This window comes from Eretmochelys imbricata, chromosome 5, assembly GCF_965152235.1.
Source record: "Eretmochelys imbricata isolate rEreImb1 chromosome 5, rEreImb1.hap1, whole genome shotgun sequence".
NCBI lineage: Eukaryota > Metazoa > Chordata > Testudines > Cheloniidae > Eretmochelys > Eretmochelys imbricata.
Window position 1 is genome coordinate 123,988,005 of NC_135576.1, and position 18,127 is coordinate 124,006,131.

General features: G+C 45.2%; 1 protein-coding gene across 1 annotated transcript in view; it reads right to left on the reverse strand.

The window, feature by feature from the left end:
* Positions 1-18,127, reverse strand: part of SHB (SH2 domain containing adaptor protein B) — a 144,836-nt gene that overhangs the window by 43,659 nt on the left and 83,050 nt on the right. Inside the window, exons 3-4 of the mRNA XM_077817821.1 lie at positions 13,081-13,296; positions 50-221 (exon numbers count right to left, since the gene is read on the reverse strand). Coding sequence (XP_077673947.1) covers positions 50-221; positions 13,081-13,296 — 388 coding nt within the window. The remainder of the gene's footprint in view (positions 1-49; positions 222-13,080; positions 13,297-18,127) is intronic.

Consider the following 18,127-nt stretch of genomic DNA (forward strand, 5'->3'; position numbering starts at 1 on the left):
TAGGCAGATACAGAGCTGTGTACACACAGTGTTTTCCATGTTAACTCACATTTGTTTTTCCAGTGGCACAGCTGGATCTACTCTCTCTCCCAGGATCCCACAGAATTCTGGGCTGCCATGCTTGATGGGTTTGAAGCCACCTCCTGGAGCTCGGAGCTGTCGACGCCTGTCACTTGAAGGTGAAGGAGAAGACTGCCTTTTCTCATTCCCGTTAAACTGGGCTGCAAGAGATTTGTAAGAGACAACAGTTACCTCTCCAGAATCTACTGACAAAAGAATTCTAACAATGGAGACCAGAACTGCAGCATTTTAGAGGGCTTTATGCTTTAGAAGGAGGATAAATATACATCTCTGACATGGGACTTAGTGGTTTACCCAAGATGCTTAACTTAATATGGAGCCTTTCTGATAGTTCACATTACATTCCTAAAATACTGCATCAGATAACTTAGTGCAGTTGTTAGACAACCATCAACAGTGCTTGTTTTCAACATTTGACTTGCACCTCCATCACAACATTGAACTGCTCAGCGTCGAGCAATTTGCATTATACTGAAGAGACTTAATTTTGCTTGTTTTAGGGATGTGATTCAAACAGAAATCAGGTTAGAGAAGATGCAAGAACCCAGTTCCTCTGAAGGTATATGGAATTCCTTGGACAATGATCCAGGCGAAAACATGGACAGTACATAGTTATATGAATATATCAAATGCATTGACCGATCAGCAATTATTTAAAAACGCAGCCAGCCAGGCAATGTTTGGCAAGACTGTCTTGAAATAATGGGGTAAAATGAGTGACAAAACCAAAAACGTTATCTGCCAGTCTCTCCAGCCAAAGCAGAGCGTCAGTTCTGGAAACCTGTGATTTCTCACGGCACTGGAACATCAGTAACAGAAACCAAACTGAAATAAGTGCTCATAAAAATGACACTTAAGAGGCTTATTAGGGAGCACCATACCGTCATAATTTTTATCCAACCCCATGTCTTGATAGCTGTGGTCCTCCAAGGAAGAGGGCACAGATGTGGTCACAGAGGTTTTAATATCTACATTCCCTGCTCTAAGTTCCTGGGTCACTTTCCCTGGGTCATTCATCTTCCCCATAAAAAAGGAGAGCGCGGACTCTGCTGCTCCAGAGAGATTTCTCGAACAGCAGCAGCAGCCGCATGAAGCTGACATGTTTCACTGCCGCCAACAGCTTTCTGAATAGCAGCTGCAAAATGGTCCAGTCTTGACAGGCTCATGCTGCTGTTGCTGGACAACAGGCTGAGCAGCAGCAGAGGCACTGGAGCTGCCTGGCTCCAGATTCAGGATGACCGCACTGCACTGGTTTACAAGTCAGCTCACATTTTTTGATTTTCTCCTGGCAACAAAATGGGTTAAAAAGCTTAGTTAAAAAGCACACCTCAAGTGCAATAGAAATTGATGTCATAGGGCCCCATGTTTGCCAGAGAGCTGCCCACTCACCTCTGGAAGAGGATTTTTCCTTCTCTACTGAAGATCATGAATTATTGATTCTCAGCAGATCTGTGGATCCAGTGCAACACAAACCAGTCTTTCCAAGGGTTTGGAATAGGCAACCATTGTAAATTAAGAGGCAAGGATTGCAAACGAAGATCAATGGTTACCTGCTGAGAATTTCAACAGCAACCATAGGGAAACCGTCATATCAAGAATGTTCCTGGACATGCTTGGTCAGTGCCAGATGCTAAACACCCATCTAGTGCTCCAGGGCAATGGTATTACCATGGCATAAGTTTGCAGTGACTAACAGAGAGTTTGGAATGGTTTGTACACACCCTGCAGCTTTGCATCCAGGACACTTTGTTAAAGCCAGCCTGGATGACCAGCCTAGTCACCATTTAATTGACAGGACAGGAATCAGCATGACCCAGCACAGCCAGAATTCAGCTCACTAGGATACACAGCATGCCAGACATATATTTGGTACAAATCACAATTGCTGATCTGAGCCAAACTATTTACATATTCCGTGCTTAGGGGCTCTAGCCAAAGCGTCCTAGGTGTTATGCAAATCCCAAAAGATTGCACTTAACGAAACACAGTGAATGTGGGGAAAGGGAAACGACATTTTTTTTTTCATTTAATTTGCAATTTTAAAAGGTTTGTCTTAAGGTTTACAGTTGTAAGATCAATTCCCAAGTGCCCCTCTACCTCAGCATTATAAATTAGGGGCAGAAGTGGGTCAAACATAGCCATACATATTCCATGACCTATACAACAGGAAGATCTATTTCCTTCTCACACTGGAAAACGTACCATAGTTACTGAAGAATGAGTTACTCTCCAAATCAAGATGAAATAGCGTGTGTGCATATGCCACAGAGCGCCAACACATAATCAGTTATTATTTCCACTAGGAAAGAAACAAAACACACGAAGCTGCGGTAAAATGGATATTTTCTCTCTACTGGGACTCTGTGAATGATAACGAACAAGTTTTATGCCTCCAGCCAACGAGAAATATCCTTAAATAAATATTTTATTTATCCTAGCCAAAAAGAGAGACAACCTACCACTAAACGGTAATATTGTTATAGCAATGCGGTATTTAAAATCAGTGTCTAACATTCCTTGTGCAAAAATTCCGTTTAAATTTCAGAGGAACTTGCAGATTCTGTTTCTGGCTGGAGGCCTTAGGCATCTGATTCGGGCACCTGGCCAGCGTGTGTCTGTGTGCATGGAGGCAGTACAAGCTTCCCAGCTAGCGGGGCTTGAAAGTTTTAATTTCTGTTTCGCAGGAAATTTGGGGGGTGGAGGGGAAGGAGAGCTTTAATGGATGTGTTATTAATAAGTAAGAATATTCTAACCTATACAGTATGTGTAGATTCATAGATATTAAGGTCAGAAGGGACCATTATGATCATCTAGTCTGACCTCCTGCACAACGCAGGCCGCAGAATCTCACCCACCCACTCCTGCGAAAAACCTCTCACCCATGTCTGAGCTATTGAAGTCCTCAAATCGTGGTTTAAAAAGACTTCAAGGAGCAGAGAATCCTCCAGCAAGTGACCCGTGCCCCATGCTACAGAGGAAGGCGAAAAACCTCCAGGGCCTCTTCCAATCTGCCCTGGAGGAAAAGACGTATCTGGATGAGGAAATAAGATTTGCGCATGGAAGTTTGGGCACCGATATAAATACTCAGGATAGTGCCATGACCCTATAAGAGGGCGAACCACCATGTGGAGAGGATTCTTTTTCCTTTTCTTTACCCTTAAGGACTCTCTTGTTTTGGCGATCAGCTCAGCTTTTGCAATACAGTTTAACGACTAAACACCCACCCTGATCGCCACCATCTCAGGAGTGGAGGAACCTGGACCATCAAACGCATTGGGCATGCCAGAGACCAGGCTGGTCCTGTCTCCCACTACCAGGTCCCCAAGGAAGGGCGTGAGTATACTAGTTTAAGTGGCTTTGTAAAGGGATGATATCACAAGGATCGATAGTACTTTACTACTACTATGTGGCTCTGTGGTTTGGGGTGTTGATAACTCTTTCCTTTATTTTCATAAAAATCTCTAAAGCCCTGGCTTTGGCCACAGTCTGATGTCTTTGCCACATACCCCGATGTCTTTGCCACTTACCCCGAGGGTCCGGACAAAGTATTGAACTCTTCACATTCTCTCATTCTGTATCATGATTTTGGGACAAGAACCTAAGTCTTCTGGTCAGATCATTGGCAAGCCTATAATAAATCAGTCCTACAAAAAATCAGGTAAACAACGGATAGCTAGGCTTCTAGGCTCCTCGCTTTCTGCTAAGGCTGATGGGGCGCAGGACCAGAGATTGAGCCGGGAGCCTCGGAGCTTGGACTTCCAGGCTCAAGTTCATTTTAAATGTTAAAAGTGAAACATTTTGATTATTTCAAACTATTTTCTCCCTCGTCTCTGCTGGGGTAGGGAACAAGAGAGGAGGCTGGATGGTTTTGCTTCCTAGTAGCTCCTTCTCCCCTCTCCTTCACAAATAGAAGGGAGACAACAGAGGTCAGTTTAAAGTGAGCTGCACAGGAAGACGAGTTGAGCTTGAAACCTTTTTGCAGTTTTTCGAAGTATCAGGCTAGTAAACCAAACATTTCCTTAAAAACACATCTGGCTTCGTTTTCAAATTTCAAAATGTTGTTGATGTTTTGAAAGTTTCAGCCAGTTCTGTTGCTGACACTTAAGATGAAGAGAATACTCACCTAAGCATTCTTTGTGCAGCAGAGGGCAGCAATAAAAGGGCAGCAATATATTTTTAAAAAATCATTTGCAAGTCACTGTCCCAGGCTCGCTGCACCTGTCGCCTCTCTGGTTTGTCTGAGCACACCCTCGGGTACTGGGGCTCACGCTCCCCCCTCTTCTATAGATTGTGTGTGTGTGTGTGTGTGTGTGTGTGAATTCTCCACTCTTAGAGCTCTATTTACCGCTTAGGAAACTAACCACTGCTTAAAATGAAACAAAATCCCACGTACCATTCAATAACCGCGCAGGCTTCGGTTACTGACAAAGTGCTCTAGTTCAAACAGGAATTCATTGGGGCGAGTCCTATCGTCTGCGTTCTGCAGGAGGGCAGACTATTTGTATTATTTATACGATCATAGAGCCTAGACACCCCAAACATGGACCGGGCCCCAACAGTGCTGGGTGCTGCCCCCCTGCGGAACAAAAAGATGGACCCCAGCCCCAAAGGGCCACAGTCTAAGCAGATGATCACAATGCCCCCTCTGGGCTTACCCTCTATGAATGAGTGCTTGAAGGAGATTTTCTATCCCAGGGAAGTGGACAAAACAGTTGCCCCATGGGCCATCTCTACAGAGTTACGGTTGAGAGCTCCCGTTTTTAGTTCACCGATATAAATATTTATTCTTCACAGGAACTAAATGTGGTACACTATAAGGAAAGCCTGTTAGACAACAGCTTGACGCTACGCTCAATGACAATACTGACATGTTCACTTGCAACAAATAATCATACCCATATATTTTAAAGACAGCAAGTGGCAGGGACTGACAAGTATAATCACAGAAATCTCAACCACCTAAATAAAAGAACTGCCATTCATAACACTATAATCCAGAAGTAAAAATGCTGATAGGGACCAACAAAAAATTCAAATGTATTGTAATACTTTTTAATTAAATTCCTTTTTTGTAGTATGTAATTTTAAGCTGGCAATATTTTTAATTTAGTGGGTCTTCATAAAAGATAACTGCTGTAATCCCTTAAAAGAATATTTACATTTAGACAAATCGTAAAACCAAACAGTAGTGACTGAATGTAATTAATTTACAGCCACATGCAGCAAATTAAAAATTAATCTTAATCTAACACATTACAGAACAAAGAAATAATTGGTGCAAAATAAAAGCTGTGGTTTTTTAAAAAAAAAATTTATTCAAGGTTCAAACAGTTAATACAATATCAGAGAGCACTAAAGAGTGCATTAAAAACATCAATATTACTCAAGAACCAGTCTTCCCATGAGTGTGCGAGGGGCCTGAGGGGAAAGAGGTAATATGTTAAAGAGACCAACTATTTGTTGTTTTTGGTCAAATACAAGTCATTCATTTTATACTATATGCATAGAATATAAAGAGCATTGTCTAGTTTGACACACACGTGCACAAACACACGTAAACTCAAGATTAGTTTTGAATAAAGCCAGGAAGATTGTATTTTCTAGGTATTTTGTAGTCCTAGTTCAAAAAGGTTTCAGTTTGTCCAAGTGTACTCAGGTGTGACCTCACTTTACGTGGAAGTGGTGCGGTACTGTACACTCACACAGTAAGTATTTGATTTGCATTCTCAGTGTTGGACAAACAATGAAGTCTCTGTTTTAACATTTCACAGACTGCCTCAAAGGAAAACCGTGTTTGGACAGCACACAAACAGCACCCTAGTGGGGGAAGCTCACAATAACTGAGATTATTCTTTGTGGTTGGAAAATGATCAAAACTACTATGCGAGGAATGACAAGAACTTAACTCCCAATGAGAAACGTGTGCACTACGCTGCACAAGGACTACAGAAAAGCTGGAAAGGGATAAGTGTCCCCAAAGAATCCAGTCTTTAAACATTTGTTATGTAAGTGTATCTGTCATTGACTTGACACTAACACCATCTTTTCACACCGTCATAGCATTTCCTTTGTTTAGAAAGGACTTTAGCACAAACAACACATCACGCAGGCAGAGGGGCATGTCCAGCCCTGCCTATGGCTTGGGTACAGCAGAAGGTCTGACCGGATGATTACATTTGGCCTTAAAAATTTATGTCCATGGAATTTTGCGACGCAGCTCTCATCTCTGCTAAGCTCCTGTGTGGCCCTGCAGAACTTCATCCGAAGTCTCCTAGCTAAATGAACGCTAACGCTCGAAAATGGGTCACCCTCGTGATCCTCGCTCAGCTGACTCCTCTATACTCCAGTTCTTGCTCACCCCTGGATTAACTGCCACTGATGTAACCCAGGGCACAAGCGGGTCAAGTCTGCCAAGAGAAGGGCTGCAGCAGCTCCAGGCTCCTGGAACACTTTCTCCACTTTCCCTACACAGCAGGCCAGCACCGACCCAAGCGTGGGCATGGCTGGAATGGCTGGGCAATATGCCAAGGCATGGCCCTCCAGGAGCACTGAGGAGAGACTCCCAAATGAGAATTAGAACTGCCCTCGCTACGCAGCCAGACCCCTACGGTTGGGGTCTATGGTGCAAATGCCACCAACCTTTTGCACCAGCAGGAGTGGATCAAACCCCACTAGTGCTGGCAGTGTTGGGTGAACTGACCCACAAGCTCAGTGGGGCAATACTGCTCCAACTCCCTGACACTCCCCCACGGAGGGGGTATGTCTGGGTAACTGGTTGGAACTAACTGAGGGCTTGTCTACACTTACATTTTATAGCGCTCTAACTTGCTGGCTCGGGGGGGTGAAAAATCACACACACACACACCCCCGAGCACAGCAAGTCTGAGCGCTTTAAAGCGCTAGTGTGGACAGGCTCAAGTCTTTGGAAGGTGGCGGATGCATTCTGCAGCCCAAAAGGGAGCACATTAAATTCATACAGCCCAACATGGGTGGTGAAGGCTGACCTTTCCTTGGCGGATTCATCTAGTGGTACCTGCCAGTACCCCTTGGTTAAGTCCAAGGTAGAGATGAACTGGGGGGGCCCGTCCCACTTTCTCCAATAGTTCGTCTGTGCGTGGCATCGGATAGTTGTCTGGGCGAGTTACAGCATTTAGCTGACGGTAGTCCACACAAAAACGTATCTCCCCATCTGGTTTGGGAACTAGAACCACTGGAGATGCCCATGCACTGCCAGAGGGGCGGATTACACCCATCTGTAGCATATCCTGGATCTCCTGCTCTATAGCAGTTTTAGCTTGAGGAGACACCCGGTAAGGTTGGGCTCCAATTGGGTGAGCATTCCCTGTGTCAGTGGAGTGGTATGTGGAGGTGGATTACCAGGAGCGCTGGGAGAGCTCTCTCCCCGCGCTCACACGTGACCACACTCACACTTCAAAGGGCTGCCGTGGGAGCATTCCCGCGGCAGTGCTGTGAAGTTTCTAGGGTAGACGTAGCCTTACTGCTCACAACGTGCACAGGAGTAACAGCAGAACAATGAGTCTCTAGAGCGTCAGGAAGCTGCATGATTTACTGGTTTGCGGTCTCCTTCTTCCTAGTTAATCTTTAACACCTCTTAAGTCTGTTATGGAAATGTGCCACCTTGCCTACAGTGCAATAAAACCAATAAACCTGCCATTCAGTAATGCATGGCAGAGAGTCCAGATCCCAGCAAGGATCCTGAAGCCAGCCGCTCTGTTGGCATCACAAAATCCTGCAACTGTTCTATCAGGCCAAGGGAAAACAACCCTTCTGATCTTCTAGCATGAACGACAGCCTGCTTAAAACATTAGCAAAGCAAAACCAGTACCTAGGTCCCGCCTAATCAAAGACCTGCTGAAGCAGACACTGTAAATTACAGCCATTTGGTAGACTCTACGTAAGCCTGTTTGTTGCGTTCGATATTTTAATCCATATATTATCTTAGAACGAGACTGTAAGCTCCTGGGGCAGGGACCATCTGTGTGTTCTTTGTTCATACAGCGCCTGGCAGAAACGGGTCCATTACCTGGGCTCTACACGCTACCGCAATACAAATAAATGACAAAAGTAGAGTTCAATGAAACCAGGGTAGGGTGACCAGATGTCCCGATTTTATAGGGACAGTCCCGATATTCGGGGCTTTTTCTTATATAGGCACCTATTACCCACCACACACTGTCCCGATTTTTCATACTTGCTGTCTGGTCACCCTAAACCAGGGCCTAAGCCACATCCCACTGAAGTCAATGGAAAGACTCCTCGAGATTTCAAAGGGCTTTGGATCAGGCCCTAAATAAAAAGCTTGCCCTAGTCCAGGACGTTCCTTAAAGTGGAATAATGAAGAAGCCACTATAAACAACCAGGCAACTCCCTGGCTACTTATTTATTTGCTCTCAATGACTCCGATCTAATTTAGTCTATTGACAAGTTAAAAAATTCCCAATCCCACCCCAGCAACGCACAATCTGGCCTGTACAAATCAGGAGCTGTTCATGCCTCTTATCTCACCCCTGAGATAGAGCCTGCCGTCAGAACTGTTCTGACAGTTCTATTAATAGCATACGCACCAGAACACAACCCGGCTTGCTCTCCAACAGCCACGCTGACTCCACACTGCTAACGAGGGGGAAACAGTAGTTCCTCTCCTCCCCGCTCTGTGCGGCAGAAGAACAAATGCACTGGAGGAGCAGCTTGGTTTTTAAAGCCATCTTTGTGTTTGTGCGAGCCAGACAGACGGATACACACACGTTTCCGAGGTTGTACACTACCACTGAGGGTGTACATTACAGCCAGTCATTAGGCTTGAAAAACACAGATCAGACAGAAAAACAACTAAGTACAGAAAAGCGGCAAAGAGGCAGAAGCGCGGTGTCTGCTCACCGAACCTGGCGCTGACAGTCCCAGACAGCCAAACAGCACCATGCTATGGCGCAGGACAGCTCATGCCGTGTGCTTCTCCACGTATTCATTACAATGCAAGTGTGACGTCTGACGTACTCTTCCACCATCCTGTTACATGCAGAAGAGGGGCAGTCATGATCTTTTTAGGGAAAGGTACTGAAGTAACAGCCCCTGGAGGCTGAATGTCTATTAAGCCACAGAAAAACTTCCCCAAGATTGAGACACTTGGTGGAGGTGATGTGGGGGATTGTCAGTTGCTTCTTTAAAATTCATCTAGCCTTTACTAGTGCCCAGCCGAATGGTCTTCCTCCTCCTCCAGAGCACAGGATGGTTCTCACAGGTCGAACTGCATTCCACGCCTTGGCTGGCTCTGCAATGTGAATAGCAAGCACATTGCAGAACTCACCTGGTGATGCAAGTCTGGACAGACCGTACCTTTCACTACCTCGACTTTGTGAGTTTTACAGTCTGGTAGGAATGGATGTGGAAATGGCTGACATGCAAGACCCCTGCTGATTGGAGCCAAGGTGGCCCGTAAGGCTGATTAAACCCACAACAGCCTTCTGTTCCTATTGCGATGCTATGTCATTTCACTTCACAAACGGCGCAGGCTGCAGCTCTGTGAAATCAGACCCTTAGGGTCTCTCTCTGTTCCTGATACTCGCCAAAAGCCAAATGCTCCTAATCTTTTATGGCATCCTGGGAATTTAAACAAGTGACTGCACTCGCATAGCCATCCAGGGAATTACACTGATGGCCAAGGTTACTGGAGAGACTGGAGAGCCTGTTCACAAACCCAACACCCTCCTGCTCAGCCGCCAAATGAACAGCATGTCAAAAGAAAAGGAGTGAGTCAGCACACCAAGCGTACCACTGAGCAGCCACACAAAGTGACATAAATAGCACAGATTGCAGGGAATGTCAATTATATGTTTAGATCCTGAAAGCACCTATTGCCACGTACTGTGCAACTGAAGATAACGGAGCTACACCTGGTCAGAAGCATTAACCCCTAGAGCGTTGGCAGAATATTGCCCTTAATTTGGAAAGCTATGTCAATGTATTCTTAACGAAGCAGGTCATATAAAGCGAAGATTCCCTTACAGAGGCCAGAAGGTTCATTCCGGAGCCTTAGTACAGTGTTACTCTAGCAATGCATCTGATTAACAAGGAACTTTCTGGATGAACTCCTGTTGCCAGGTACTTCGAAAGCTTTCCCAAAGTAGAGCTCTTTGGTCTTCCCCCTCTCAGGATTGTTCCCAGCTCAGAGGGAACTTTGATTTGGGAAGCTGAATAAAGTTCCCCTTGGGATGTGTTACTCAAACATGAAATAAAAATGGAGACACTTGCACCCTGGTAACACCAATGCTTGATCATGTGAGTTTGCATTCACACGTATGCGTCAGTTTGACACAAGAGGGAAGCTGAACGCAAACTTTCTTGTATGTTTAAGTGTCAACAGAGCCAGAGAACAAGTCGTCATTTCCCCACTAGCTTTTACATTTTTCAGCTCCTAGTATACAATAGACATGGTCTAGGAAGAGCATGCGCAGAGCTGACGCGCAATCCCAGAGCGATCATCATACATGATACAGATAAAAACTACACTTTAAAGAGCTGAAACACAGCGTCCGCTAGTCAACAGTGGTCTCTGGTTTGGCAGAGCAGCTGTCACTCCTACACTCCTGCCACTGCGATGCCTAGCGCAATCTGACCTGCGAGTACATAACTCACATAACTACACTTACAAAAACTGACCTGCCGGGCAGTCTCTAGGGCCCCCAACAGACTCTTTCCAGGTACATATAAAGGGGACTCCAAGCGACCATCCAAACACACTTCTTTGAACTTCAGACTTGTCCTGGCTTAAAACCCCAGTGGGGGCCAGCAGTGCCTTTGACAGCTTGGACAATATTGGGCTGGGAAATAACGAGGTGACGGTCCTTTGCCAATGAAGATAAGCTGCTCCCGTATTGGGCAGTGCGCTCACTGCCCATCTCCTTCATGCTTTGCCCGCTTTGTAATGGCCTGAAAAGAAAAAGGTCATCAAGAGCTCTCTCCCATCCCTGAGGGCTGGCTAGAAGCTACACAGTGATGATGCACTGAACCCTATGGAAGGATTCAAAGACCCTGGCTGTGGGGGACACCTCCATAGATAAACAGGTATGCCAGATGCCAATATTTCAAATGCCCCATTGGGCAAAGCACCAAGTCTCTCGTTGATGGTCCCTCAGTGCATTTTCAGTTCCATTTCAGAAAGATGGAAAACCTTTGGGACAGGTCACAACCATGGGGCTAAGTGAGTAAATTCACCGCTAGAAAGGAAGAGAGGACGGAGCCGTGCGTGTGTGTACTAGGTCTTGATCTGCTCACCCGCCTTTCCAAATGGCTGATGCAAGGATCATGGGACTGAAGTAGTGAATTGTACACAGTCACAGAAAGAGGGAACCAATGCTCCTTGCGCCTCCTTTGTTTTAAAAAAATCATATTTGTTTATGTATAAGATGTGTGAGAAGTGGTTCTCTCTTTTCGTACATTAAAGCAACTATTAACAAATTTAGCTCAATATCACCTCCTCCCGCCCCATATGCTGCTATTAGCTTAGTTAAATAGCAGAACAATAGTTTTCTCACTGCATATTTCAACTCCTACCCTAAGCTAGAATATTGTTGCCACTCTGCTGAGCAGAGTTTGGTGTTTTGCAGGGGTGTTTCCCATCGGAGGAAAAGTCACTGATGGGGAGGAGGTTTTTTTAAGTGTAACTTGTTTTATTTTCACCCCTCTTCTCAAAGAGAGGTAGTCACAAACAGCAAGCAGGCAAGTCCCTCTTCTCAGAAATCTCAGCCCCAGCACCAATGGTGAGTCCTCAGGAAGCCGCTCTGTCTCAAGAATGGGCACTCATTAGAGGGATTAAAGCAAAGAGCAAAAATTCTCCATGTTTGCAACAGCTCTCCCAAAAAGAAACAACATCACAAAACACACAGCATTTATTCAAAGACTGTACCCTGCCTACACGAGAAAAGAGATGAATGACTAAGTAGCAGAGTCACCTGATAATCTCACTACAGTACGTACAGCCGTAAAAAATCACTACCTTGTCAACCCCCAATTCCTATTCCAGCTCCACTGTGGCCATTTAACCTCAACAGAAAACATTGGATTTTTGTGGCTATATATTATTCTAGAGAATCAGCAAGGCTATAGCCGGTATTACAATACTCAAAACGGGTGCTGGAAACTCACCTTACTCCAGAACAGTAAGAGCTTCCTTCAATGAGTCAGATCTTTGAGCGTTAATTTCTCCCCGACTCAGAACCCTCCACCACCTTTCCGTTTGGATGTGGAGGCTCAAGAGACCTCAGCATAGAGGATTAAAGCATCATTGTGGCCCATCCCCGACCCTGTGAGCAGTGAGACGGGGGCAGTTAGCCTGTCTGAAGCAGAATACTGCCACTGGCTCTGGGTGGACACCAAGCCTGGAGCACTGGAAATGGATGTACAGGCATGACTGTCTGGATACAACGTTTTAGTGAACAGTGAGTTTTGAGGTGGGCTAATTTAATAGTGCAAGGGGGTGAATTTAAGACCAACTATGCAGGTTACTCATGTGTGTATCAACAGGCTTGACTCAAATAAACACATTTATTCACTGTAACAACTACTGAAAAGTTGTTTTAATACAATGTATTAGGGAAGGCATGAGCTTTTCCGCTTGTCATGCACATCTAAGTAGCTACCTTTATGGAGCTATCCGAAGGGTATCTTAAGGAACGCTATTTCTCAGCAGTTCTAGTGCTGCAACATGTTATTCACCTCAAGCATCTGAGATGATTAGTATACCAGAGACTGGACCCATCGTGCAGTTTCTTTGCAAGATCTACGCTGGAATACTGACAAGTCAGATATTGTTTCTTATACTGATGGAAGGAAAAATCTCAAAATGACTTAATTTTTTCTTTAAAAAGCCCTCAAAAATGGACAAAGCTCAGGGCACTGAGCCCTCCTCACTCTGGGCATGAGCGCTGGTGTGGACCAGACCAATGGTGCACCAATGGTGTGGACCAGACCCAGGATTCCTACCTGCCAAGGCTGGGATTGTGACTTTGTTCCACTCCCAGGGCTGATCGTATTCATCTGCGGGCCTGTCGTCATCCTGTGGCAGCTTGCTCTCTCGCAAGCGCTGGCTCACCAAGCTGTCAGTGTCTGATTCCACACCATTGCCTTCTGGTTCATAGGGAGTGTCATAGAGCTGAATGCCTTTCTGCTGGGACTTCACGCTTTCTTGCCTTTGAAATTCTGTAGCAAAGAGAGAAAATAATTGTGTTAGGCTGACCACTGACTATACCTATATATTGAACAATTCTATAGCATTAAACACAGGTGAAAACGTGGCTGCAGACAGCAAGCTGTTTAAAAGCTTCCAAATTTATTTCTCTATTAGGTAACTGACATGAAACAGACTCAGGTCTCTGTCAATAATATTTTGCAGGAACTAAAGATAGCCACAATGTGAATGATTTCTCCTATTGCCCAGATGATGATAAAAATACTGGAGGGGAGAGAAGTGGCGACTAGATCACAGGAACCGTGCAGCACTTTGATGAGTAGCACTTCAAATGGGTCTGGTTGTATCAGCACATTTGAGCTCGCCATTATTCCCCATGTCATTTTGATACATGGCAGCACCCATAAGCAGTCACAGAAACAGAGAGAGGTCTTCATGATCACAGAAAGATGTACAGAGAGGCATTTGGGAGGCTACGTCGGATGGATGCTAATGTGTCTGTTTTATTCGTTGGATCACTACCAAAAAAAGAAACATGCTGATACTACACAGAAAAATAGTCATGCTGATATAAATAGTGGGCCTGGGTCTCTACTGCGCCAGTCCAGTTTCAGCAGGGTATAATCCAGGCGTTAACACCGCGATGGACCTGGAGTAACAGTGGTGAATCACACCCCTAATGTTATAATACCTCGCTCCCACCTTGCACTTTCCATCAGTAGGTCTCCAAGCACTCTACAAAGGAGATCACGTATCATTAACTCCATTTTACAGCTGGGGAAATGGAAGGCCAGGAAAGGAAAGTGTCTTGTCCTGGGCCCCTCCGCAGCAGCAGAGCCAGGGTCAGAACCCAGTCCAGGTTCTCTCCGTTGGGCCACATTGCCAAGATACGGCCTACAAGTTACAGACATTACTACTTAGCAGCAGCATTACAATAGTATTTCTTTAAAGGAGGAAACATCAATTGAAGGACTCAAATACACAAGGCCCATCCCTGCCTATTACTCTATAGAACATTCCCAGACGAAATTGATGGCTGCTGTTTTCCATCAGTGCCTCCACTATAGTCAAGAGATGAAATCCGGGACAGACCAGGATGGCTACACTATTTCCGCTCTCTGAGGAAAAAGCATATCAACCCCATGCAGCAGTGGTTCAAAGGGAGAGCTTTGAAGGCTCCAATGGGAATTTGGCACCTTACTCCCCTGGAAAGCCAATGAGAGTTGGACACATGACACCCATTTCTGCCTGTCAATGTCTCTCCCGAAGTCCTTCTGTGAGATTCATTTTAGAGGGAAAAAAACCTCTCCAGAGAAGTCTGACTAGGGCAAACAGCGCTGTCAATTACAGTGCATGGCTTACAGCAGAAAGCAGCGCGGGCGGAGGGACGTGCTGGCTGCCCTTCCCGCAGCCCCCACTGGCCTGGAGCGGCGATCTGCGGGCAGCGGGAGCCGCAATCGGCCGCACCTGCGGACATGGCAGGTAAACAAACCGGCCCAGCCCGCCAGGGGCTTTCCCTGCCCAAGCGGCGCAGAACCCACTGGCTCGGCTTCTTGCAAAGGGCACCCCTGGGCCACCTGAGCATTCTCAGTATGGGCTGTGGGAGCATGCAGTGTGCCTCAGATCTTCCAAATGTAAGATAACTGACAGTCTTTACATTTGGCTTTTCCTGTAGTACACGGACAACAACAGTCAGCTCTACTGCAGTGAAAAGAAAGGGCACATTGGGAAACAGTTTTTGGAAATGGAAAGACCAATCTCACACCGAAATCCTCTCCTGCCTGAGTACAAAGACGGCTCGTAGGGGAAGTATTCTGATCTGGGTATTTTATTGCACATACCCTTTAAAATGTCCATATGGCCACCAACACATCTGGCTCCCAGCTTGCCAAGGCTCTGATCTAAAGCTATGTGTACTGCAGGGAGAGCAGGGTCCTGCACCGAGGCAAGGAGGGGTCTCCTCTGCCCTGCCTGGGATTCAAGAGTTTAACTGCAGCTGTGGGCCCCATCTCTGCTGGGCCAGACATCATTGAAAAAGGGAAAGGTCAGACCGGAGGCCCCAAGAAGCTCTGCAGAGCCAGCTCCTGTACAGCAGCAGTAGCCATCAGGTTCAAAGCCGGACATTCACTTTCCTACTAGACCACACAGACCTAAAGTACTTGGTAAAGGCCACAATACCCTGAGCAGGAATCACAACGAGCAAACACGGCAACTAACAGAAGAGCCCTGTAGAGTTACTCATTTGGAAAAGGTTACTCTGGCCTCTCCAAGAGAGCCTAACAGTGAGAGGAATTAACTGCTGAAACAATTTACCCAAGGTGATGGTAAATTCTCCATGACTGGCAAGTTGTAAATCGCGGTGGGATGTTTTTCTAAGAGCTCTGTGCTGGGAACGATTGTGGGGCAGGTCTCTGGCCTGTGCTATACAGGAGGTCAGGCTAACTCAGGGGCTCTTAACCTTTTACTTTGAGGGTCCCTCTCCCCCCCCCCCCCCGCAACACGCTACAACTCCTCCACGGCCCACCCGTGCCACAACAACTGGTTTTCTGCATATAAAAGCCAGGGCCGGCATTAGGGGGTAGCAAGCAGGGCATTTGCCTGGGGCCCCATACCACAGGGGTCTCCACAAAGCTAAGTCGCTTAGGCTTCGACTTCAGTCTCAGGTGGCAGGGTTCGGAGCCCCGGGCTTCAGCTTTCTGCCCTGGGCCCCAGTGAGTCCAACACTGGCCCTGCTTGGCAGACCCGCGAAACCTGCTTGTGGCCTCCCAGGGGCCCTGGACCCCTGGTTGAGAACCACTGAACTAGCTGATCACAATGGTGCCTTCTGGCCTTGGAATCCAGGGACATGTAAAACACAATCATGAGCCCACATTAATCACAATCCGGCGTCACAGAATTCCATTTTTATTTATTATCTGTAAAAATCTACATATAATGGATGCTTATTTCAAAGCATTTTTCTCAGTTGCAGAACAACACAGGGGCAGGGCTGGTCAGACAATTATTTAATGACAGGGGATGCTGAGATTCAAAAAAGTTAAAGCTTTCTAATTGTAAAACACAAGTTATTAACATTGGCTCAAAATAGAGAGCATAAATATCCTTACATCAAACTCCCAAACAGCAGTTTTCTGACTTTGCCTATCTGTAAATTATAATGGTTATTCATGGCAGTGTGTGCACGCGTGCGGTGAAATCAATGCTTATCAACATTAACTGATAAAAATTTCCTCCTCCAAGGCCCCGTCATAATTTTGGACTTCACTACTGAAAAGTGATTATTTTTAATAGATCAACAAAGACTTGCAAATATCACCACCCCAACTGCATAATCCAACTTTCCAACATACAAAAAGAAAACTGATTAAGAGTTTATTGTTAAAAACAATACTTCAAAATAAATCATCACAACTACTTATGGAAGAACAACTTCACTGCTGGGCAGAAGCATTTCCAATGTTAACTCATACAGTCAAGATGCAAATAAGCGTGAAGGAAATCATACTGAAACCCAGTGATGCATCTAAACTACACAGCTCCAGATAATGCACAGCCGTGGATTTCAGACTACACTCCCACCTTTGTAACAGTAACAAAGCCGAGAAAACAGTTATCTGACTAGTTCTTCTACAGCATCTTAAGTGTATGAGAAAAGTGTCGTTCCACATCATTAGCACTTTTACATAGTGAAATACAGTGACTCTTCAGTGCCTATATTGAAAGTGTGTCTTTGTAAAAGACTTTTGCTCAAGGGCAGAATTCTACATTAAGAAAACTCTCCCTGTCAAAGATCACATAGGCTGCACTCAGCTATACACTATTAATACACTCCTGACCCTTGCTGGATCAGAACCACAAGCGTCTCACCCCCTTTAAAATCACAGCCATATTTAGCGTCTCTGGCAGTTTACTAAAATGTGAAATGTGTTTTGTATTCAAAGACTACAAAGGACAATCTTCCTAAAACCAAGAGTCCAGAGAGAACAATGATCTGTACCTGCATTTGTGCTGCAGACACCATTAACCCCATAGGAACCCATGAAAGGCAGTAGCCAGCAGTCATATGTTTTAAGTCAAAAGTTATTTTTACAAAGCACCAGCAAATTCATAGAAAAATGACCTTATTAAAGGATTTGGCAGGTTGCTATTTCATGCCTTCTACTCAGAGAACACGAGTATTAAACAGACATGTGTCTGAACCCTGACGCAGAAAGTTTTTCCACTTGAAGCCAGGCACTAATGCAAGCAGAGAAATATTAAGACCCCTTTAATTTGTTTGAATTTCAGTCTTCATTAACATGTCAAATGACTATTTACACAAGAATGTGATTTGTCCCAAAGTTAAATCACACGCACTTTCCCTGTCAGCAGCAAGCTGAACGGAGAAGCTGCTGCAAAAGCAGTGACAGTGTGATGCACGCTGACAGCGCAGCCAGGACTGGAATACTTAAGTATTCGCTATTTGTAGGAGGCAGAACATTTGTGCTGGGGCACTTTTTATGGATTTTCATGAAAGCTGTAATCACTACAGCTCTAAGCACTAAAATAATTCTTGGAATGACCAAGGAATCTGAAAGTGTGTTAATTCCGCTTTTTCGAAGTCTGGCTTTGAGGATTACAAGGCCACGGATCTTTTCATTCAAATAGAAGCAAGAGCAATCAAGAATGCATTGAACAAAAGGCTGTTAAAGCTCTATATAGATTATTTTCTGCTTTCTTTGAAGAACAAATTTTAATGCCCTGATTTTCTCATTTATTAATTTTACCCTTTGATCTCAATACTGAAGTGCACTTTTCTAGAATTATGCTTATTAAGCTAATAAAATTCAACAGCAGTATAGG